This window comes from Leucoraja erinacea, chromosome 33, assembly GCF_028641065.1.
Source record: "Leucoraja erinacea ecotype New England chromosome 33, Leri_hhj_1, whole genome shotgun sequence".
Taxonomy (NCBI): domain Eukaryota; kingdom Metazoa; phylum Chordata; class Chondrichthyes; order Rajiformes; family Rajidae; genus Leucoraja; species Leucoraja erinaceus.
Window position 1 is genome coordinate 19,098,678 of NC_073409.1, and position 22,540 is coordinate 19,121,217.

At 48.7% G+C, this 22,540-nt stretch overlaps 1 protein-coding gene across 3 annotated transcripts; it reads right to left on the minus strand.

Annotated features, from left to right (window-relative positions):
• Positions 1-589: 589 nt before the first annotated feature.
• Positions 590-22,221, minus strand: LOC129712776 (hyaluronan and proteoglycan link protein 3-like). Of its 3 annotated transcripts, XM_055661503.1 has the most exons (6): positions 21,882-22,014; positions 12,941-13,134; positions 8,866-9,022; positions 6,913-7,278; positions 5,079-5,381; positions 590-3,742 (listed from the first exon to the last, which is right to left on the minus strand). In XM_055661503.1, exons 3-6 carry the CDS (start codon positions 8,987-8,989, stop codon positions 3,456-3,458), a joined length of 1,080 nt encoding a protein of 359 aa, XP_055517478.1. In that variant the 5' UTR covers positions 8,990-9,022; positions 12,941-13,134; positions 21,882-22,014; the 3' UTR covers positions 590-3,455. The 3 variants fall into 3 exon arrangements, with proteins under 3 accessions (XP_055517478.1, XP_055517479.1, XP_055517477.1); XM_055661504.1 differs by lacking the exons at positions 12,941-13,134; positions 21,882-22,014 and adding an exon at positions 22,038-22,221; XM_055661502.1 differs by lacking the exon at positions 12,941-13,134 and having other exon boundaries at positions 21,882-22,021.
• Positions 22,222-22,540: the final 319 nt, after the last annotated feature.

The following is a 22,540-nucleotide window of genomic DNA, read 5'->3' on the forward strand; positions in this document are numbered from 1 at the left end:
GTTTCCACCCACACTACAAAGACGTACAGGTTTATAGGTTAATCGGCATTGGTATAAGTGTAAATTGTCCCTAGTGTGTGTAGGGAAGTGTACGGGGATCGCTGGTCGGTGCGGACTCGGCAGGTCGAAGGGTCTGTTTCCGTGCTATATCTAAACTAAACTGTGCGAGGGCCAGCACGAAATGGAAAGGAATGGCCAGCTTCACCTGCAACACAGACCTCGAACTACCGCATGTTGTCGGAATCTCAGAAAGCTGCCCATCGCCCCTTCATCTGCTGTAGGAATTTAAACTGGTGACACCAGGAATAAAAGCGCAGTCGGAGCTCTTTCCCTGTGGAGTTCCCTGTGGCCGCGGGCACTGGAAGTTTCAGAGATGTGGAATAGTGACACCAGGCCCCCGGCATCACGGTGATAGCGGGCTGAATTTCAGATTAATTCCAGCATTGCAGCAAATACTGAATAAAAACCACAAAACGACTTGGAATATTTAGCATGAATGGATTTTCAAATCCACGTTTATACAAATATGCAGAATTTCATTTGGCAAATTATTACACGGAGACACAGTGTTTCCACAAGTGCTGACCATTCCCATTGCACCCACACTGTACTGGGACCGTTCCCATTGCTTCCCACTCTGTGCTGGGAAAGATTCCCACTGTTCCCCATTCTCTGCTGAGACAGTCGTCATGTTCCCCACTCTGTACTGGGACAGTTCCCACTGCTCCCCATTCTGTGCTGGGATATTCCTCATACACCCAACATTATGTACTGGGACCATCCCCACTGTTCACCAGTCTGTGCTGGGACTGTTTCCAACTGCCCACACTGTGCAGGGACTGCCCTACTGTTCCCCATTCTGTTCTGGGACCATTCCCACTGCCTCCCACTCTCTGCTGGAACTGTCCCCATTGCCTCCCACTCTGTACTGGGGCCATTCCCACTGCTCCCACAGGTCTCCACGCTGTCAGGTTGAGATTGTGGAGACTGGTGAAACATTAGTTGGGATTCCCTATTCCGATTGCCATTTCTTATCTCCGCTGGAAGCTGCCCAAGTGAAGGGGCTTCATTCAGGTCAAGGCCAGGAGGTAATATTACAATCTGTAATGGGCATTTCTGCATTACAGCACGCTCAGCCCAAGCATCCAAATAGATTTGAGCTACAATATAGTCTGCTGTGAACTAATAATATGTAATAAAATATCTTTAAAACATGATTTAAAAAAAAATGTAATGCCCCAAATCGCTCTCCTCTACATCCCACCCCGCTCCCACCCTTACGCCCCCTGTAAGAAAGGGCTATGCAGTCCCTCCGAATATCTAGTTATTACAATACTTTACTTTCTGGATAACCGGCTAAACAAAGCACTTGATTTCTCAGATCGTCAGATTGCTCTCTCTTTAAAGGTGAAATCACGCCAATCGCTGGGAGAAGTCGCTGAGTGTGAGGCGTTCCTTGGCCCCCATGTGTATAAAGCACCTGGAGCACAGAGGAGACATTGGTTCTTTGAGACTCACTGAAGATCTGGAGGGTCCCGGGTTTGATGGCCGGTCAAGAGGAGGGTATCAGAGGGTGGCATCATCATGAAACTCTCTGCTCCTGATCTCACAGTGCTGAACAATGAGCAGTTAATGCAACTGTACATGTGACGATAAACTCAACTTGACTCAACAATGTGTGACGAGTGAGAAGAGGGTTTGGCTCAATGGTGCGCCCTCTTGTGATTAAGTAACCAAAGCGCATTGTCTTCCTCGTATATGGGAAGCTGCCTCCTGAGAGAGGCGCCACGAATGATTAGTATGACTAGCAGGAACGTGTCTGATCAGAGGAGTTGGTCCCTAAGAGGACGGAGTCCTGCAAATCCGGTTCAACTGGTTTCCTCCACACTAAGGAAGACACTGGAGTAGCTCAGCAGCTCAGGCAGCATCTCTGGGGACCCGAAACGTCGCCAATCCACTTTCTCCAGAGATGTTGCCTGACGCACTGAGTTACTCCAACACTCGTGCATCTTCTCTTGCAACCCAGCATCTGCAGTTCCTTATTCCTTCATCTGCACTGGTGGACCCCTCTCCGAACCCCAAGTATCAGATGATTTAGGAACCCTAGGCTGATCAATGAGAAGGCAAGCAGGGTCAAGATGACTCCAAGTAAGTCCAACATTGACCCAACTAAGAGTTAGATCAGAGATGATCGAGTGAAGGTGTGGTGAGGAAAAACACATACATTCCATCACACACGCACACATGCACTGTTTGTAATGTTTCTGCCTACGTGTATCTGAACACCTTGGGTCATATTTAGTTTAGTGTAGATGGACACAAAGTATTGGAGCAACTCAGCGGGTCAGGCAGCATCTCAGGAGAAAAAGATTGGCTGACGTTTCGAGCCGGGACACTTCTTCAGACTGTTCAGTTCAGTTCAGTTCAGTTCAGTTTAGGTAAGTTTAGTTTAGTTTCGAGATACAGCATGGAAACAGGCCCTTCGGCCCACCGAGTCCAAGCTGACCAACAATCACCCAGACACTAGTTCTCGTCTACACACTAGGGGAAATGTACCGAAGCCAATTAACTACAAACCTGCATGTATTTGGAAACCGGAGCACCCGGAGGAAACTCAAACCCAAAGGAGAATGTGCAAACTCCGCACAGACAGCGCCCATAGTCAGGATCGAACCGGGGTCTCTGGTGCTGTAAGGCAGAAACTCTGCCGCTTGTCACTGAGCCGTCAATTTAAGGCGTAAATGCACAGACAGATTATGAGCCTAACTTAGCCTGGGCCTAATTATTTAATCCGCTAATATTGCAAACAAAACTCAAGACTACGAAATACTTGCCATTGCAGAACTGTGTATAAACCGGTATAAATGGATGGCACGGTGGCACAGCGGGAGGGTTGCTGCCTTACAGCGCTCGCAGCGCCGGAGACCCGGGCTCAATCACGACCATGTCTGTACGGAGTTTGCACGTTCTCTCCGTGACCGCGTGGGTTTTCTCCTGGTGCTCTGGTTTTCTCTCACACTCCAAAGACGTACAGTTTATAGGTTAATTGGCTTGGTGTATGTGTAAATTGTCCCAAGTGTGTGTGTGTAGGATAGTGTTAATGCGTGGGGGATAGCTAGTCGGCATGGACTCGGTGGGATGAGGGTTCTGGTTCCATGCTGTGTCTAAAAAACTAAATGGATCCTAAATGAGCAGAACATTTTGGTGGGAGTAGTTTGGAAGGTGTGGAGGATAAATTGGGCGCAGAGGAAATATGCGTTTGGTTATTAGGGGTGGACTCGGTGGGCCGAAAGGCCTGTTTCTGTGCTGAAGAAGGAAGGGGGTGAGAAGATCATATTTTAATATTTTTGTTAAAATAATTTGATTTCACCTTTAAAGACGAGCCATGACTCTGGCTCAATAAACAGTGAGGAGGGGGCTCTCCTGTGATCAACACAGCAGCCTCCCCTGCCTCTTTAATTCATCTTAAAGCAGTAGACCCCAAACTTCTTCATCTCCTTCCGGGGGAAGCCAAAGGTGCGGACGCCGGGCTCGGGCGGGCCACACTTGGGCCGGGGGAAGACCACGGAGTAGCGCACGCTGCCGTCGGCGACCCAGCCCGCCTCGCACCGGTCGAACTTGAGGAACTTCCACGCGGCATAGAGCTGCCCAACCTTGGCAATCTCTCCGTCATCGTCCTGACACGCCCTCACCGCCTCCTCATAGTTGTACTTCAGCGGGTGGCGGCGGAAGTAGACTTTACCTGGAGCGAGACACAAGAACGTCCATTGAGAGACCATTGAAGAACGTCCATTGAAACATTCCAGACATAGGGTTAGAGTCACAGAGTCGTACAACAAAGCCACAGGCCCTTCAGCCCTACTCGCTCATGCTGGCCCATCAATGCTTAGTCCCAACTGCCTGGATTTGGGCTATTGTGTTTAAGAAGGAACGGTAGATGCTGGAAAATCGAAGGTAGACAAAATGCTGGAGAAACTCAGCGGGTGCAGCAGCATTTAAGGAGCGAAGGAAATAGGCAACGTTTCCAAGGGTTTCGGCCCGAAACGTTGCCTATTTCCTTCCCTAGGGTTTCGGCCCGAAACGTTGCCTATTTCCTTCGCTCCTTAGATGCTGCTGCACCCACTGAGTTTCTCTACCTTTGATTTGGACTATGTTCCCTCGAAACCACTCTTATCCATATACCTGCCCACATATTGGTGTTATAGTATCAGCCTCAACTACCACCGTTGGCCCACCAATAGTTACCCCTCAGTTTCCTATTAAATCCTTCTCCTCTCTTCCCTTAAACCAATGTCTCCTGGTTCTTGACTCTCCTATTCTGGGTGAAAAACGATACATTTATCCTGTCTATTCCCCCTCGTGCTCTTACACGCCTCTATAAGATCATCCCTCAACCTTCGGTGCTCCAAAGAATAAAGTCCCAGCCTGCCCAAATTTTCCCTATATAGCAGGCCTTCAGGATGGATTCTCAAGTCTCCCCCTCCCCGTCAGTGACCCTGGGAGGAAGCCACGGTTTCAACATCTCCTCCCAAGCTGTGTCAAGACCAGGGGGAAATGGCGCAGGATCGTGGGGCTTCAGCCGCTGTTAGTGCCTCTCCCGTCCTGGAGAGAGTTACTCACTCCGTCCTCCTTCCTTCATAAGTTCATCAGTGATAGGAGCAGAATTGGGCCACTCGGCCCATCAAGTCCGCTCCGCCATTCAATCATGTTTGATCTATTTTTTCCCTCTCATCCTCATCTTCCTGCCTTCTCCCCATAACCCCTGACACCCGTACTAATCAATATCCATTGACGTGGCCTCCACAGATGTCAGTGGCAATGAATTCCACAGATTCACCACCCTCTGACTGAAGAAATTCCTCCTCATCTCCTTCATAAAGGAACGTCCTTCAATTCTGAGGCTGTGCCCTCTGGGTCTAGAGTCTCCCACTAGTGGAAACATCCTCCCCACATCCACTCTATCCAGGCCTCCATCTGTGGCTAGCAACAGAGTTGAAGCCAGCCCACCTTGCCAGCCGTGCCCTGAAGCCACCTCCCCACACACACAGACAGTTTTACCCAGTCGCTGGGTCCCGCACCTTTCAAGGTTGAGGCAAAGCAGAAGACGTCGTATCGGTGGAGGTGCTTGTGGCGCTGCCCGTAGTTGCGTACGCCGGCCGAGTTGTCCTTTCCCCCGCACGGGCCGCGTGGCGCGGTGATGGGGTACTGCACGGAACCGTCGCCCAACCAGCCGGCGTTGCACCAGTCCAGGCCCTCCTCCCACGCCTGGAACAGCTGCTCAAAGGAAGCGATCATGGCGTCCTGCCCCTCGCACGCTTGCTTGGCGTCGTGGAAGTTGAGCTGGTACCTGCCGTGGTGAGGCTGGTAGGGGAAGACCACACCTGGCAACACAAGCAGATACAGCGGTCAAGGGCGGGCGTGGCATGCGCGTCTTCATCCGTCGTGGCATTAAGTAGAAGACTGGCACAAAATGCCTACGATGCCGGAGACGCGGGTTCGATGCCGACTACAGGTGCTGTCCGTGTGGAGTTTGTACGTTCTCCCCGTGACCGCGTAGGTTTTCTACAAGATCTTCTACACCACCACCCTCCCACGTTACAAAGACGTACAGGTTAGTCAGCTGAATAGCTTGGTATAAATGTAAATTGTCCCTAATGTGTATAGGATAGTGTTAATGTGCGGGGATCACTGGTCGGTGTGAACTCAGTGGGCGGATACTCACTGTATCTCTAAGCTAAACTAAACTAATCTCAACGAGTCAGACAGCATCTCTGGAGAAAAGGAGCAGATGATGTTTCGGGTCAAGACCCTTCTCTCAATCTGATGAAGGGTCTCGAACCGAAACATCACCTGTTCCTTTTCTCCAGAGATGCTGGCTGACCCGCTGAGTTATTCCAACATTTTGTGTCTATCTTCTGTGTAAACTGGCATCTGCAGTTCCTTCTGACACATATTGAGTATACGAGTCAAGAAGTCATGTACCAGCTCCAAACGACTTTAGGGAGATGGTATTTGGAGCCCTGCTTGCAATTCTGGCCATCTCATTACAAAAAGGGTGTGGAGGCTTTGGAGAGGAGGTTTACCAGAATGCCAGACAGACACCAAGCCCTGGAGTAACTCAGCAGGTCAGGCAGCATCTCTGGAGAACATGGATAGCTGACATTACAGGTCGAGAGCTGTCTTCAGGGGGTTCAGTTTGTATGGGGATTGGTGGAGGGAAGGGACTTTTACATTTTGTAAAATGGAAGGGACTTTTACATTTTGGTCTTGAAGGGTACAGGATGGCATTTAAAGCTCGGAGACTCTTGTGTACGGACTCAGTGTGGTCTACTATCGTACACTTTTACACTTCGTATGATTGTGGGTGATGTATAGCAGGATTGTCATTGAGCTGTACGCAATAAAAGAGTCTCACTGTACATACTGTTGGTAGGCTTGGCAACAAAGTACGGTGGCACAGCGGTAGAGTTGCTGCCTTCCCGCGCTAGAGACCCGGGTTCGATCCTGACTATGGGTGCTGTCTGTACGGAGTTTGTACGTTCTCCCCGTGACATGCATGGGTTTTCTCTGGTGCTCCGGATCCCTCCCGAAGTTGGCTTTGGTAAAATTGTAAATTGTCCCTTGTGTGTGTAGGATAGTGTTAGTGTGCGGGGGTCGGTGTGGACTCGATGGGCCAAACGGCCTGTTTCTGCGCTGTATCTCTAACCTAAACTGAACTATAAACTAAACCCAGTGAGCCGAGCAGCATCTGTGGAGGTGAAGGGTCCAATGGGGGGTCTCGGCTCGAGACGTTGACCGTTTCTCTGCCTCCACAGATGCTGCTCGGCCACTGGGCTGCTCCAGGGGTCTGTTGTGGGGGTCCGTTCCCGCATCTCCGCACACGGTGGCCATGGGCCCAGCAGCTGCACCTACCTCGTAGCTCCAGCTCGACAATGGCGCTCTCGTCCTCCAGCCCGTCGATCACCTCGCACTTGTACTTGCCGTAGTCCTCTAGCCTGACGTCGGTGATGACCAGCGACACGTCCCTCTCCTGGGCCTGCTGCAGGTACACCCGCTCCTTGAACTCCCCAAAGCTGCGGTGCCTCAGGCCGATGGCCACCATCACGTCGCTCTCCTTGGTGAAGTCCATGTTGAGTTTGGACCACTTCACACGCACCTTGCGGCTGCCATTGGCCGGCGGCTCGTAGCGGTAGCGGCAGCTCAGCGTCACGTTCTCTCCCCGATACGCAAAGAGGCGCTCCTCCTGTGCCTCGATGTGAAGCTTCACCCCGTTGTAATCTGTAAACAAGCAATGAAACCCGTTGCTCGTGTCCACTGTCCAGCCTAAACTCTCCTCCATTTCCTCCCAACCCGCCCTTTTCTGGGGCCTCCATTTTGATTCCCCCCTCTCCTCCCTCCTGTTCCCCTCTCCCCACCCCCCCCCTCATTCCCTCTCTCCACCACCCCCCCCCCCCCCCCCCCCCCCCCCGTCCCCCTCTCCCCCTCCCCATTCCCCACCACCCCTCCATCTAGTTCTCTTCCTGAGAAGATTACAGAGAGTCGGTATGTCAAGGATGACTCTCTCGGACTTCTACAGTAGAGAGCAAGCTGACCGGTTGCATCGTGGCTTGGTTCGGCAACTTGAGCAACTTCGTCAACAGGAGCAGAAAAGACTGCAGAAATTCGTAACCACCACCCAGTGCATCATCGGCTCTGACCTCCCTACCATCGAGGGGATCTACCTCAGTCGCTGCCTCACAAAGGCTGGCAGCATCGTCAAAGACCCACACCATCCTGGCCACACACTCATCTCTCCACTACCTTCAGGTAGAAGGTACAGGAGCCTGAAGACTGCAACGTCCAGGTTCAGGAATAGCTACTTCCCCACAGCCATCAAACTATTAAACACAACTACAAACAAACTATGAACTATAACAACCTATTGCACTTTATCTGTTTACTGATGTATATATATATATATACAGTATATATATATATATTCTATGGTATATGGACACACTGATCTGTTTTGTATTTATGACTACAATATCCTGTTGTGCTGCAGCAATGCAAGAATTTCATTGTCCTATCTGGGATACATGACAATAAATTCTCCTGTCTTGACTCTAGACTCTAGTTCTATGTTTCATTCTCCCCTCTCCATCCTAATCATATTCCACTATTTGCGACCTTTATCCTCCCCACATCCTTTGTCCTTCGTTGCTCTAGCGAGTCCCAGTGTGGACTCAGAGTCTTCGACCCACCAAGCCACAGCTGAGGATCAGTGTCAGTCTGCCAGCTGGCAGAAAACATCTCATTAAACTGGAAAGAGTGCGGCATAGATTCACGAGGAAACTGCCAGGATTCACCCAGTCTATTCCGCTCCTGATGTTCTACGCCTCAGTAAGATCACCCCACAGCTTCCTACGCTCCAAGGAATAAAGTCCCAGCCTGCTCATCCTTTCCCTGCAGCTCAGGCCCTCAAGTCCTGGTATCATTCTTGCAAATCTTCCCGGCACTCATTCCAGCTTTAATGACATCCTTTCCATAGCAGGGTCACCAAAACTGACCACAAAACTCCAAATGCAACCTCACCTACATCATGTACAACTATAACATAATGTCCCAACTTCTATACTCAATAACCTGACTGATGAGGCTTGCATTCCAAAAACCTTCATCATCCTATCCATCTTTAGACTTGGGACATACAGCGTGGAAACAGGCCCTTCGGCCCACTGAGTCCGTGCCAACCAGCGACCCCCCCACACTAACACCACCTTACACTCAGTAGGGACAATATTTCAGTTATACATTTTTACCAAGCCAATGAACCCACAAACCTGTGGGCACCAGCCACCCCGTGGCAGTGCCGGCCATACTTACAGTCGCCGTTACCATGGCCATTGCCGTTGCTATTGCCGTTGATATAGAAAGCACCGTTCTGTGCCAGACCCAGGGCCAAGCAAGCCAGCTGCAGCGGCAGCACCAACGCCAGAACAAGCTTCATCGCTGAGAGTATTCTGTCCCACACTCCACCGTCCTACAAACACAACAACAACAGCCAGTGGTGAAGTGAGGCAAAGCTTCTGGGGCCGCCTGCCACGGTTGCGGGCTGGAAGAGTCTGTGTACCACGTGTACATGGCGTGCCCCCTGCTCCAATATCTAAAGGGCCTTCTGGCTGCACTTCACACCCACTATCCTCATCTTTGGACACCCTGTGCGTAGAGGAGAGGGTAGGGCTGAAGATGTCTTGGTTGGGTTGCCCCTGGGCCTGGCCAAGCTGGCCATCCGCGAGTCACGGCTCCAGGCAGTGGAGGGCTCTACCCGAGCCGGCTGCCTGCCCCTTTTCCGGGGTTATGTCCGTGCCCGGGTGGTGTTAGAGAGGGACTACGCTCTGTCCACGGGCACCCGGGGGGGTTTCCGGGACCGCTGGGCACCGCGGGGGGTGGAACACATCCTTGACAAGGATTGGAATATAGTTGTATAAGAGTGTGAAAGGGTTAAGAATATTTGTTTAGATAATTGGGTGATTTGGTATTATGGTGGTGGGCTTGTTTCGTGTTATTTTGTATGGTATATATTATTGTAATAATTGATTACATTTATTTTTGTTTAAAACAAAAGCAGCTTCTGGGGCAACCTATGACTAAGCGAGATCTCAGTTCAGTTTAGAGATCATTTAGTACATAGAAACATAGAAACATAGAAATTAGGTGCAGGAGTAGGCCATTCGGCCCTTCGAGCCTGCACCGCCATTCAATATGATCATGGCTGATCATCCAACTCAGTATCCCATACCTGCCTTCTCTCCATACCCCATGATCCCCTTGGCCACAAGGGCCACATCTAACTCCCTCTTAAATATAGCCAATGAACTGGCCTCGATTACCCCCTGCGGCAGAGAGTTCCAGAGATTCACCACTCACTGTGTGAAAAAAGTTCTTCTCATTTAAAGGATTTCCCCCTTATCCTTAGCTGTGACCCCTTGTCCTTCCCTAACATCGGGATCTTCCTGCATCAGCTCTTAAGAATTTTGTAAGTTTCTATAAGATCCCCTCTCAATCTCCTAAATTCTAGAGAGAAACAGGCCCTTTGTCCCACCGAGTCCGGCCGACCAGTCGATCCCCTGCACTCCCTCTATGGCAATGTCCTTCCTCAGATTTGGAGACCAAATTTGGAGTACGTCGGATTTAGAATATTTAGGCCGACATGACTTCACTTTGGCAGCCACAGTGCAACCCAATTCTGATGAAGGGCCTTCGACCTGAAATTTAGTTTATGTATGTTTAAAGATACAGCTCAGAAACAGGCCCTTTGGCCCACCGAGTCCGCGCCGACCAGCGATCCCCGCACACTAGCACTGTCCTACACACACTAGGGACAATTTTACATTTATACTAAGCCAATTAACATACAAAACTGTACGTCTTTGGAGTGTGGGAGGAAACCGAAGATCTTGGAGAAAATCCACGTGGTCACGGGGAGAATGTGCAAACTCCGTACAGACAGCACCCGTAGTCAGGATTGAACCTGTGTCTCTGGCGCAGTAAGGCAGCAACTCTACCGCTGCGCCAGCATGACACTCATGTCGTGCTCATTCCTGCGTAGCAGCCACTGCTGAGCAGTTTGTTGTCACCACGAGTCAGCGGTTCAAATCTCACGCCAGCGAGTCAGCACGTGTAGGAAGGAACTGCATATGCTGGTTTACACCAAAGATAGCACAAAAAGCTAGCGTTGTCTGCGGAGGGCGCTCAGCATCGCCAAGGACTGCTCTCACCCCAACCATGGACTGTTTACCCTCCTACCATCCGGGAGGCACTACAGGTCTCTCCGTTGCCGAACCAGCAGGTCCAGGAACAGCTTCTTCCCGGCGGCTGTCACTCTACTCAACAATGTACCTCGGTGACTGCCAATCACCACCCCACCCCCCCCCCGGACACTCCTCCCACAGGAAAAACACTATGTCTGTTTATATGCTAATGTAAATATTTATTCAAATCATATGCTATGTCGCTCTTCCAGTGAGATGCTAAATGCATTTCGTTGTCACTGTACTGTACACTGACAATGACAATTAAAGTTGAATCTGAATCTGAAGGACCTGTTCCTATGCTGTACGTACGGTTCTATGTTCTGTGATTTTCCATCATCTCTCTGTGCTATTAATGCAATTTTTACTTCTGCAAGTTAGAAAACTGCAGAACAGCACAAACAAATAAACCAACGTGGCTCCGGGAAAGTCTGCTGAGAGATTTGACAAGCAGTAGACATTAATTTATTGCCGTATGAACTAACATTCTCCAGATCATTGAACGTGTCCTTGTACAATGTTGCAACCTTGTAGTAACTGGTTCTGCCACCAAGAGGTGCTGCTGAGCGCTGGGAACTGCCTCATGTCTGCCATCTGGTGGCCTGGCTTGGTAGAACAGCCCTTGTGCCGGAAATATCGAGGATATTTTTGCTCACACCTCCATCTTCCTATTTCAAATATTCCTTTTTTTTGTTCTTTGCATTTTAAAACTAGTTTTGTCCCTAACTTTTACAAGTTAGAGTAAAAGATCGTGACCTGAGCTGTTCAGCCCTGTTTTGCCCAGGGTGGCACAGTGGCGCAGTGGTAGAGTTGCTGCCTTACAGCGCCAGAGACCCGGGTTCGATCCCAACTGCGGGTGCTGTCTGTACGGAGTTTGTACGCTCTACCCGCAACCTGCGTGAGTTTTCTCTGGGTGCACCAGTTTCCTCCGACACTCCAAAGACGTACAGGATTGTAGGTTAATTGGCTTTGTAAAATTATACCTAGTGTGTGTAGGATAATGTTAGTGTATGGGGATCGATGGTCGGCGTAGACTCGGTGGGCCGAAGGGTTTGTTTCCATGATGTATCTCTATACTAAACTAAACTAAATGTGAGAAGGAACTGCAGATGCTGATTTAAACTGAAAATAGACACAAAATGCTGGAGTAACTCAGCGGGCCAGGCAGCATCTCTGGAGAAAAGGAATGGTGACGTTTCGGGTCGAGACCCTTCTTCAGACTAATGTCAGGGAAGATGGATTTTATAGATAAGGAAATGGAAGGTGTGAAAATAAGACAAAGGGAATGGAGATCAAGGAAAATGTAGAATAGATCATTGTTAGCTGGGAGAAGTTAACAACAAAGCAAACAGAGATAAAATGTAGTTGGAGACAGTAAGACTGGTGGGAGAACTGGGAAGGGGGAGGGATGGAGAGAGAGGGAAAGCAAGGGTTACTTGAAATCAATGTTCATGCCGCTGGGGTGTAAGCTACCCAAGCAAAATATGAGGCGCTGTTCCTCCAATTTGTGCTGGGCCTCACTCTGACAATGGAGGAGGCCCAGGACAGAAAGGTCAGTGTGGGAATGGGAGGGGGAGTTAAAGTGTTTAGCAACCAGGAGATCAGGTAGGTTTAGACCAACTGAGCAGAGGTTTTCAACGAAACGATCGCCAAGCCTGCGTTTGGTCTCGCCGATATATGGGAGTCGACACCTGGAACAGTGGATACAGTAGATGAGTTTGGAGGAGATGCAAGTGAATCTCTGCCTCACCTGGAAGGACTGTCAGGGTCCATGGATGGAGTTGAGGGGGGAGGTAAAGGGACAGGTGTTGCATCTCCTGCGTTTGCAGGAAATCCTCAAATAAGTGCTCCAAGCTTTAAATAACCTTCAGTCAATGTACATCCCTGTCTCTTTGCAATGATCGTGTAGAGGCTATCTATTGAACTCTGGAAGGTGTCTTTGATGACTATTTATACTTTGATCACTATTTGTAGATTAGTGGAACATATGGAGTGCGTGTCACCACTGGGCCATCTGTGGAGATTAGTTTAGAGATACAGTGTGGAAACAGACATTTTCGGCCCACTGAGTCCACACCGACCAGCGATCCCCGCACACTAACACTATCCTACACACACAATTATACCAAGCCAGTCAGCCTACAAACCTGTGCGTCTTTGAAGTGTGGGAGGAAACCGGAGCACCGAGAGAAAATCCACGCGGTCACGGGGAGAACGTGCAAACTCCACACAGACAGCACCCGTAGTCAGGATCGAACCCGGGTCTTTGGCGCGGTGAGGCAGCAACCCTAGGTTGGTGGTAGACAAAAGTGCTGGAGAAACTCAGCGGGTGCAGCAGCATCTATGGAGTGAAGGAACCAAATGCAGTGTGGTCAATAACATATCTGAAGAAGGGTCTCGACCCGAAACATCATCTATCCACGTTCTCATAAGTTCATCAGTCACAAGAGGAGGTCTAGGCCTTTTGGCCCATCGAGCCTATTCTACCCTTCAATCATGACGGATCTAGCTTTCCCTCTAAACTCAATTCCCCTGCATTCTCCCCATGGCCCTTATTAATCAAGAACCTGTCAAACACTCAGTGACTTGGCCTCCACAAGCATCCTTGGCAATGAATTCCACATGTTCACCAGTGATGCTGTCTGATCCGCTGAGTTACTCCAGTGCATTATGTTTTTTTTTTGTAAACCAGCATCTGCAGTTCCTTGCGTGTAACCATATCCCACAAGTTTTCAGCCAAGATCTGGTCTGGAATCTGTGTGAATCTGTGTGGAAGGTAGACAAAAGGAAATAGGTAACGTTTCGGGCCGAAACCCTTGGGTTTCGGCCCGAGACGTTGCCTATTTCCTTCACTCCATAGATGCTGCTGCACCCGCTGAGTTTCTCCAGCACTTTTTGTCTACCTTCGATTTTCCAGCATCTGCAGTTCCTTCTTAAATACTGCACTCAAGTCTAGTATCACCTGCCTGGGTCGCGTGCCGAACAAGCTTTATACTGTTTCTCTGTACAATAACTAAGCTGTACTGATACCTAATGGAATATTCTGACAGGCCAGGTCAAAGTTGCCCTGGTGACCTCAGCGTTTACAATGGTTGGCTGAGGACAGCACTGAAACTTGGACCTGATGTGATTAGCTTTAAGGTGAGAGGGGCTAAGTTTAAAGGAGTGTTCAGGGCACGATTTTTTTTACACAGTGGATGGTGAGTGCCTGGAACGTGCTGCTGCGATGGTGATTGAAGAGGATATGTAATAGCCCTGCCCCACGGTGCGAGTTCATTCCAAGAGCTCCCCCAAGTTTAAAAAAAATCAAACTCGTTGTAAGCACGGAGAATGAACGTAGCGGGTAGGTCGGAGCTCGGGGACGTCTCTTAGCGGCTCGTAACGCTAACGGCAGGTACTCGGGAAGACTCGCTAACGGCAGGTAAGCACGGGAAGACTCGTGAAGATTTTTCAACAGGTTGAAAAATGTCCACGAGAGCCCCGAGTACCGACGAGTGGCCATTACCGTAAATCTCCGAGTTCGAATCAGGGCAAACTCGGGAGAACTCTTGGAATGAACTCATACCGTGGGACAGGGCTATTAGTGGCATTGAAGAGATAGGCACATGGATATGCAGGGAATGGAGGGGAAAGGGTTATGTGTGGGTCAATGTGTGATGATCTTGGCATCATGTTCGGCACAGACATTGTGGGCCGAAGGGCCTTTCCTTGTGCTGTATGGTTCTATGTTCTATGTTTGGACGGAGGTGGTTCCTGTCATAGACACAGAATGCTGGAGTAACTCAGCGGGACAGGCAGCATCTCTGGAGAGAAGGAATGGGTGATATTTCGGTCTTCAGACGTCACAGTTCCTGTGATACAGGCTGGGAGCTCATGTTAACAGCAAGAGCCACCAATGGCACATGTTAGAGCAAATAGAAGTCTACATTTTACATTCGAAATCTCCAGTCCATGTCTCTGGCACAAAATAAAATTGAGCAGCAAGTTTCTTCCGGCTCATGCAGTTGCGGTGTCCAACAGCAGGTGGCAGCAGACGTCAGGGCAGGGAACTCGAAGAGGGGCTTCTCTCTGCAATACCTCACCCCGCCACTGGGGTAGGCAGGGTCAGTGGGAAACAGATAATGCAGCTGGGAGAGTTGCTGCCTCACAGCGCCAGAAACCCAGGTTCGATTCCCACCTTGGGTGCTGTCTGTGCGGAGTTTGCACGTTGTCCCTGTGATCTCTAGCGTTTTCCGCCGGGTATTTTCTGGTTTCCTCCCTGGAGTCTGAAGAAGGGTCTCGACCCGAAACGTCAGCCATTCCTTCTCTCCAGAGTTGCTGCCTGTCCCGCTGAATTACTCCAGCTTTTTGTGTCCATCAATGTAATCAAGGCTTCTACTGATAGCAAGACAGGGGGAGGCCGCTTGGCTGAATGGGTTCATGTCCATAAGACCTAGGAGCAAAATTACCCCCATTTGACTCATCAAGTCTGCTCCGCCATTTGATCAATGTCGATCTACCTTTCCCTCTCAGCCCCATTCTTCTGCCTTCTCACCGTAACCTTTGGACACCCGTACTAATCAAGAACCTATCAATCTCCGCTTTAAAAATACCCAATGTCTTGGCCTCCACTGCCGTCTGTGGCAATGAATTCCACAGATGCACCACCCTTGGGCTATTGAAATTCCACCTCTTCCCCATTCTAAAGGTACGATCTTTCATTCTAAGGCTGTGCCCTCTGGTCCTGGACTCTCCCACTACTGGAAACATTCTCTGCCCAACCGCTCTATCTAGGTCAGCTCTTGAGAGCCTCCTTTCATCCCTGCATCCCTGCCACTTATACTCTCCCCAAGCCTCTCATAGTCATGGAGTTGTACAGCGTAGAAACAGGCACTTCGGACCACCCACACCGCCCAACACGCCCCATCTACACTAGTCCCACCTGCCTGCCTTTGGCCCTCTAAACTTATCCTATCCATGTACCTGTCCAAATGTTTCTTAAACGTTGTGATAGTCCCTGCCTCAACTACCTCCTCCGGTAGCTCATTCTATACACCCACCTGTATGAAAAGGTTTCTCCTCAGATTCCTTATTAAATCTCCCCCTCCCCCCACTTACCTTCAACCTATAACTCTGCCAAACTTTATCAACTCTTCTTTGATTCTGTTTGCCACCAAGGGGCACTAGTGGTTGACTTCCACCAGCCGAGTGTATCCTTGGCAGAGGGTGGTGAATCTGTGGAATTCTTTGCCACACACGGCTGTGGAGGCCAAGTCAGTGGAAGTATTTAAGGCAGAGATAGATAGATTCTTGATTAGTACGGGTGCCAGAGGTTATGGGGAGAAGGCAGAATAATAGGGTTAGGAGGGAGAGATAGATCAGCCTTGATTGAATGGTGGAGTAGACTTGAAGGGCCCAATGCTCTAACTCTACTCCTATTCCTTATGACCTATGACCCGGGAAAACCCAGGGAGAACGGGTGGATTCCGCACAGACATCAGGCTGAGGTCAGGATTGAACCTGGGTCGCTGGAGCGGTGAGGCAGTGGCTCATTGAACAGTCCTGCTCCACTGGGCAAAGCTGTCGGTCCCACGACAGACATCAACATCTCCTGGTGACAACTCGCTCCGACTCCATCAGACGTTAACACCTTGCACTAAATGCTATTCAAGTTACTCCCATCATAATGTATCTGTACACTACAAACGGCTCGATTGTAATCATCTATTGTCTATCTGCTGACTGGTTAGCACACAACAAAAGCTTTCCACTGCACCTCCATACACGTGACAATAAACTAAAATAAAATAAAATAAACTAAACTAAACTGAAAAATATGGAGAGTTTATGCTCCATCATTCTTTCAGGCATTGAGTTTCAGATACCTCATCAAATCTATCCTCCAGAGATACAATGTTCTCTGTTAGAAAATTAGGTCCTTCCCTTTTTTTGGGAGCAGAAATAGGCCATTCGGCCCATCATCTACTCCGCCATTCATTTATGGCTGATCTATCTTCCACTCTCAACCCCATTCTCCTGCCTTCTCCACATAATCCCTGACACCCCCACTAATCAAGAATCTATCTATCTCTGCCTTAACAATGTCCATTGACTTGGCCTCCACAGCCGTCTGTCTCGACACTAATGTCTCGGGGCATTCTCAAAGCTCGAAGTGTGATCCCTGACCCGTGACCTCTCAAACTGGTGGAGAAGCAAAAAGACACAATAAAATAGGAGCAGCAGTAGGCCACTCGACCCCTCAAACCTATCCCAACTGTACATGATCACGGCTAATCTGTCCCCAGCCTTATCTCTGAAGAAGGGTTTGAAGAAGGTCCTGATCCAACAGGTCACCTATACATGTTTAGTTTAGAGATACAGGTCCTTCGGCCCACTGAGTCCATGCCAACTATCCTGCTCTCACTAGGGGCAATTTGCAATTTTACCGAAGCCAATTAACCTACAAATCAATACATCTATGGAGTGTGGGAGGATACCAGAGCACCCGGAGAAAACCCTCACAGATCACGGGGAGAACATACAAACTCCACAAAGCCAACACACATAGTCGGGATCGAACCGGCGTCTATGGCGCTGTTAAGGGGCTGTCCCACTGCGGCGACCTAATTGACGAGTTTAGAAGGTTGAAAAAGAGTCATGTTGAAGACCTCATTCAACTATGTTGAAGACTAGCTTCGACTAGCTTTGGGAAAACTGGACACCGAATAGTGGAGAGTGAAGATGACCTCTTTCGACTATGATGAAGACTATCTACGACTACCCTCGATTACCTACGACTAACATGCCGACCTACTATGACCTACCTCGACTAAACCTACGAGTAAAATAAATATCGATTTTTTCCATGGTGACCTTTTTTTACTCGCGGGCATTTTTCAGCATGTTGAAAAATACGCCGCAACCTAGCTGAGGCCTCGAGTACGTGGGCACCACTCTCGAGCATGAAGGAGAGTTACAAAGACCTCCTAGGACCTCATGTCGACCAAGCTGCGAGTATGAGTCGAGCGCAAACTCTTCGGAACTCGCGGATTAGGTCGCCCAAGTGGGTTTCCTCCAGGTGCTCAGGTTTCCTCGCGCATCCCAAAGACCTGCGGGTTTGTAGGTTTATTTGGTTCCTCTGTAAATTGTCTCTAGTGTTGGGGAGGAACTGCAGATGCTGGTTTACACCGAGGATAGACACAAAATGCTGCAGTAACTCAGTGGGACAGGCAGCATCTCTGGAGAGAAGGAATGGTTGAAATTTCAGGTCGAGACCCCTCTTCTGACATGGACCATCTCCGACATCTCCCTACCATTTCTTGATCTCACTGCTCCATCACAGGAGACAGACTATCGACTGACATCTAGTGCGTAGGGAGTGGATGTGGAAGTGGGATAACACAGAACTAGTGTGAATGAGTGATCAATGGTCAATGTGGACTTTGTGGGCTGAAGGGCCCATTTCCATGCTGTATTTTCCAATCAATGAATCAATTCAAAACCATCTCTCATTGCTTCTGCATAGACCCATGATTGACTGAAGATTCCAGCATCCGCAAGTCCTTGTGTCTTCATTAGTTCTGTTCCATCATTCAATGGGATCTGTCTGATTTCCATAATCCTCAATTACCCTTTAATGAAAAAGCTGAACACCTCCAGATTCGGGAACAGTTTCTTCCCAGCTGTTATCAGGCAACTGAACCATCTTACCAACAACTAGAGAGCAGTCCTGAGCTACTATCTACCTCGGATTTTATCTTTGATCAGACTTTACTGGACTTTACCATGCACTAAACGTTATTCTCTTCATCAAGTATCTGTACACTGTGGATGGCTCGATTGTAATCATGTATTGTCTTTCCGCTGACTGGTTAGCACGCAACAAAAGCTTTTCCCTGTACCTTGGTACACGTGACAAGAAACTAACCTGAACTAAACTAAACTGTGGAATTTGCACATGAAGGTAAACTTGTCCCATTCGTGGACATTAATATTGGGATCCTACCCCGTTAGACAAACCAAGGTGAGCGTGAAGCTGAGCGGGTTTAACGGGCAGCGAAGGTGGCAGGCCTTTCCTTCACAACAGAGAGATCTCTTCCCAACACATGGTGCCAACTACACATTAGAGAGAGAAATGAAGTTTTGGTTTGATTCGTTGATTGAAGGATACAGCACGGAAACAGACCCTTTGGCCCATTGAAACATATAAGATTGTTAAGGGTTTGGACAAGCTAGAGGCAGGGAACATTTCCCCTAGAACCAGGGGCCACAGTTTAAGAATAAGGAGTAAGCCATTTAGAACGGAGACGAGGAAACACTTTTTCTCACAGAGAGTGGTGAGTCTGTGGAATTCTCTGCCTCAGAGGGTGGTGGAAGCAGGTTCTCTGGATACTTTCAAGAGAGAGCTAGATAGGGCTCTGAAAGATAGCAGAGCCAGGGGATATGGGGAGAAGGCGGGAACGGGGTACTGATTGGGGATGATCAGCCATGATCACATTGAATTCGGCTCGAAGGGCCGAATGGCCTCTACCCCTGCACCTATTGTCTATTGTCTATTGAGCCCACACTCGTTCACACCAGTGCATCTCAGTGCAGTCCCCCCCCCCCCCAACAGCAGCTTGGACTAACAGTGCATAGGAAGGAACAGCAGATGCTGATTTAAACTGAAGATAGACACAAAAAGCTGGAGGAACTCAGCGGGACAGGCAGCATCTCTGGAGAGAATGAATGGTTGACGTTCGGGGTCATGACCCTTCTTCAGACTGCCTGCCCCCGCTGAGTTATACTCCAGCATTTTGTGCCTATCTTTGGAATGAGAGTGGGTGTGTGCTGAATATTTCAACCCACGGTGAAGGGCCACCGCCCAGATTCCCCGCGATGGTCGACAAAAGTGCTGGAGAAACTCAGCGGGTGCAGCAGCATCTATGGAGCGAAGGAAATAGGCAACGTTTCGTCCCGAAACGTTGCCTATTTCCTTCGCTCCATAGATGCTGCTGCACCCGCTGAGTTTCTCCAGCACTTTTGTCTACCTTCGATTTTCCAGCATCTGCAGTTCCTTCCTTAAATGCTTCCCCTGATGGCCTTTCTTTACAACCCCGCCTCTATCCACAGCTCCAGGCTCCGGGCAAGCTGGAGTTCAAACTCTTCAGGATAAATAAATAAATAAGCTGACGTGTAACGGGTGTGTATTTACATGGGCACTGACATGGCCCTGTCGCTCACATCGACATTTACTATCTGCAGTTTCCCAACTACAGCAACGTGGGAAACAGAAACATAGAAACATAGAAAATAGGCGCAGGAGGAGGCCATTCGGCCCTTCGAGCCAGCACCGCCATTCTTTGTGATCATGGCTGATCGTCCCCAATCAATACCTGCCTTCTCCCCATATCCCTTGACTCCATTAGCCCCTAGAGCTCTATCTAACTCTCTCTTAAATCCATCCAATGCTTTGGCTTCCACTGCCCTCTGTGGCAGGGAATTCCATAAATTCACAACTCTCTGGGTGAAAAAGTTTTTTCTCACCTCAGTCCTAAATGACCTCCCCTTTATTCTAAGACTGTGGCCCCTGGTTCTGGACTCGCCCAACATTGGGAACATTTTCCCTGCATCTAGCTTGTCCAGTCCTTTTATAAATGTTATATGTTTCTATAAGAAAACCCCTCATCCTTCTGAACTCCAGTGAATACAAGCCCAGTCTTTTCAATTCCTCCTCATATGACAGTCCCACCATCCCAGGAATCAATCTCGTGAACCTACGCTGCACTGCCTCAATCATTTCAAGCTGTCATTCCTAGCTGTTCCCTGCCCTGATCTCTGCTTCAATCAAATTGTTGTTTGTTCGTTTTCCAGAATGGGTCTTTTTCCCCCCTGTTGCAACGTTGTATAGTCGCCAATGCAAACTGGTGCTGTCAGCCAACGTATGCGCGTTGTAACTAAACACAGATGCTGGCTGCACCGGTGTGAAAAGATTCTCGACCTGATGGGAAAGTGGAGAGAGCAGAGAGCGGTGCAGCCGGGCGCACTGGGGTGAAAACGTCCAGAGATTGCATTAAAATTAAAACCACTTAAAAATAGCAACACAAGCCACACACACATACACACACACACAAGCAATTGAAACCATGTTCCTGGGTGCATCTGGAAGGAGTTATTTTTTGGTGGTAGGACTAATTGGATGTGCATTGTGAGGGCTTTGTTTTAACATTCTCACTGGAGTCGGCGCACGTACACACACACACACACATACACTAGTGCATCCCTTTGCTGAGTGGCGACTGCTGCAGTCCGGCAGCGCCGCCGCCAGAGGGAGCACCAGACAGTAGTTTGCTTCTCCTAAAGTTTGCGTCCAAACTTCTCCAAAAGTTTTGGGAAGTTTTGAAACTTTCAAAAAGTTCGCATCTGCACGAACCTCTGATTCTGACTGCAGACCGACCATCACCAGAGGTCTTTCTCCGTGTGCTCTTTTTGTTTCTTTTTCAATTACATATATAATTGAACATATAATTTAACATATATAACAATTAAGGTACAGTTCAGATCATACCAATCTTAACCCAGTAACAACCACTTCAAGGAAAACATTCCGAAATTCACACACAATCCGATTTAAATGTGGATCGATTCATGTGGGTTACCTCGTTTTACCAGAAAACTTTTTTTTTTAAACCTTCATAACCAAATCAATAATAGCGATTGATAATTTTATTTCACAAAACGAACACTCGATTTTGTATTCTGAATTTGTCAAGATTTTGCTGCGGGTTCAATTCCTATAGTTGACGCATTATAAAGCAACGAGATCGCAGCTTTTCTGTCCCGAATCACGGTGGAACCAAGATCCGAATGAATATTGCATTACCCCACATCGACCTGCCCTCATTCCCCCAACAACAAACTTCATTTCCCTTTTCTCCACATTTTAGTTGTAGCAAACTTTAAAAGAGAATTGCAAATTTGATTTGTTTTTTCTAAATTTCGGTAAAACACGTATGCGGTTAGCATCAGTGCTAATCTACACATCTAGACGTTTGCAAAACATTGTGCATTGAAACAGCATGCATTTGGAGTTGCATCTTTAAAGCAGTTCAGTCAGTATCATCAACTTACAAAGATGGACAACTTTAGTTATTTCGGGTGAAGTTTCCTGCAAACTTGAAGTCCAACTCCTTGGCAAGTGTTGCTGCTCCTTTGTACCCCAGAGCTTGTAGTAGCTCCTTGCAAGCTAATAACTGTACTTTATAAAAAAAAAGGGGACTAAAGTACCTCGACGTCACCAGTCAGTCCAGTGACGCTACGTCCTTAAGGCAGCTCCTCCACTCGCTCCAGCCGCAGTATCCGTCAACACTCTGCAATTACCCAGTGGGTTTTAGCAGGAGACCACCGCGACTGCTTGTCCGCTGTAGTAGCTCCTTTAGACCAGCACTACATCCTCCACTGTCCACTCTCATCAAGTACACTCTAACTCTGAGTGAGATGCTAAAGCTTACTGTGACTTCGGGGCTACGTGCTGTCCACGTGTGTGTGTGTGTGAGTGTGTGTGTGTGTGTGAGTGTGTCAGTGTGTGTGAGTAGATGTGAGTGTATGTTGTGTGAGTGTGAGTGTATGTTAAGTGAGTGTGAGTGATTGTGTCAGTGTGTGAGTGTGTGTAATTGTGTCAATGTGTGTGAGTGTGTCAATGATTGTGTCAGTGTGTCAGTGTGAGTGCGTGCATGTGAGTGTGTGCGTGTGTTGTGTGTGAGTGAGTGTGTGTGATTGTGAGTGTGTGT

Excerpts from the sequence above, each read along its gene's own strand:
- LOC129712776 (XM_055661504.1), bottom strand. The coding sequence starts at position 8,989 with ATGAAGCTTGTTCTGGCGTTGGTGCTGCCGCTGCAGCTGGCTTGCTTG. Across the intron at positions 7,279-8,865 it reads TGGCCATGGTAACGGCGACT|ATTACAACGGGGTGAAGCTT; the intron begins GTAAGTATGGCC and ends GCTTGTTTACAG. Across the intron at positions 3,743-5,078 it reads CTTTGCCTCAACCTTGAAAG|GTAAAGTCTACTTCCGCCGC; the intron begins GTGCGGGACCCA and ends GTCTCGCTCCAG.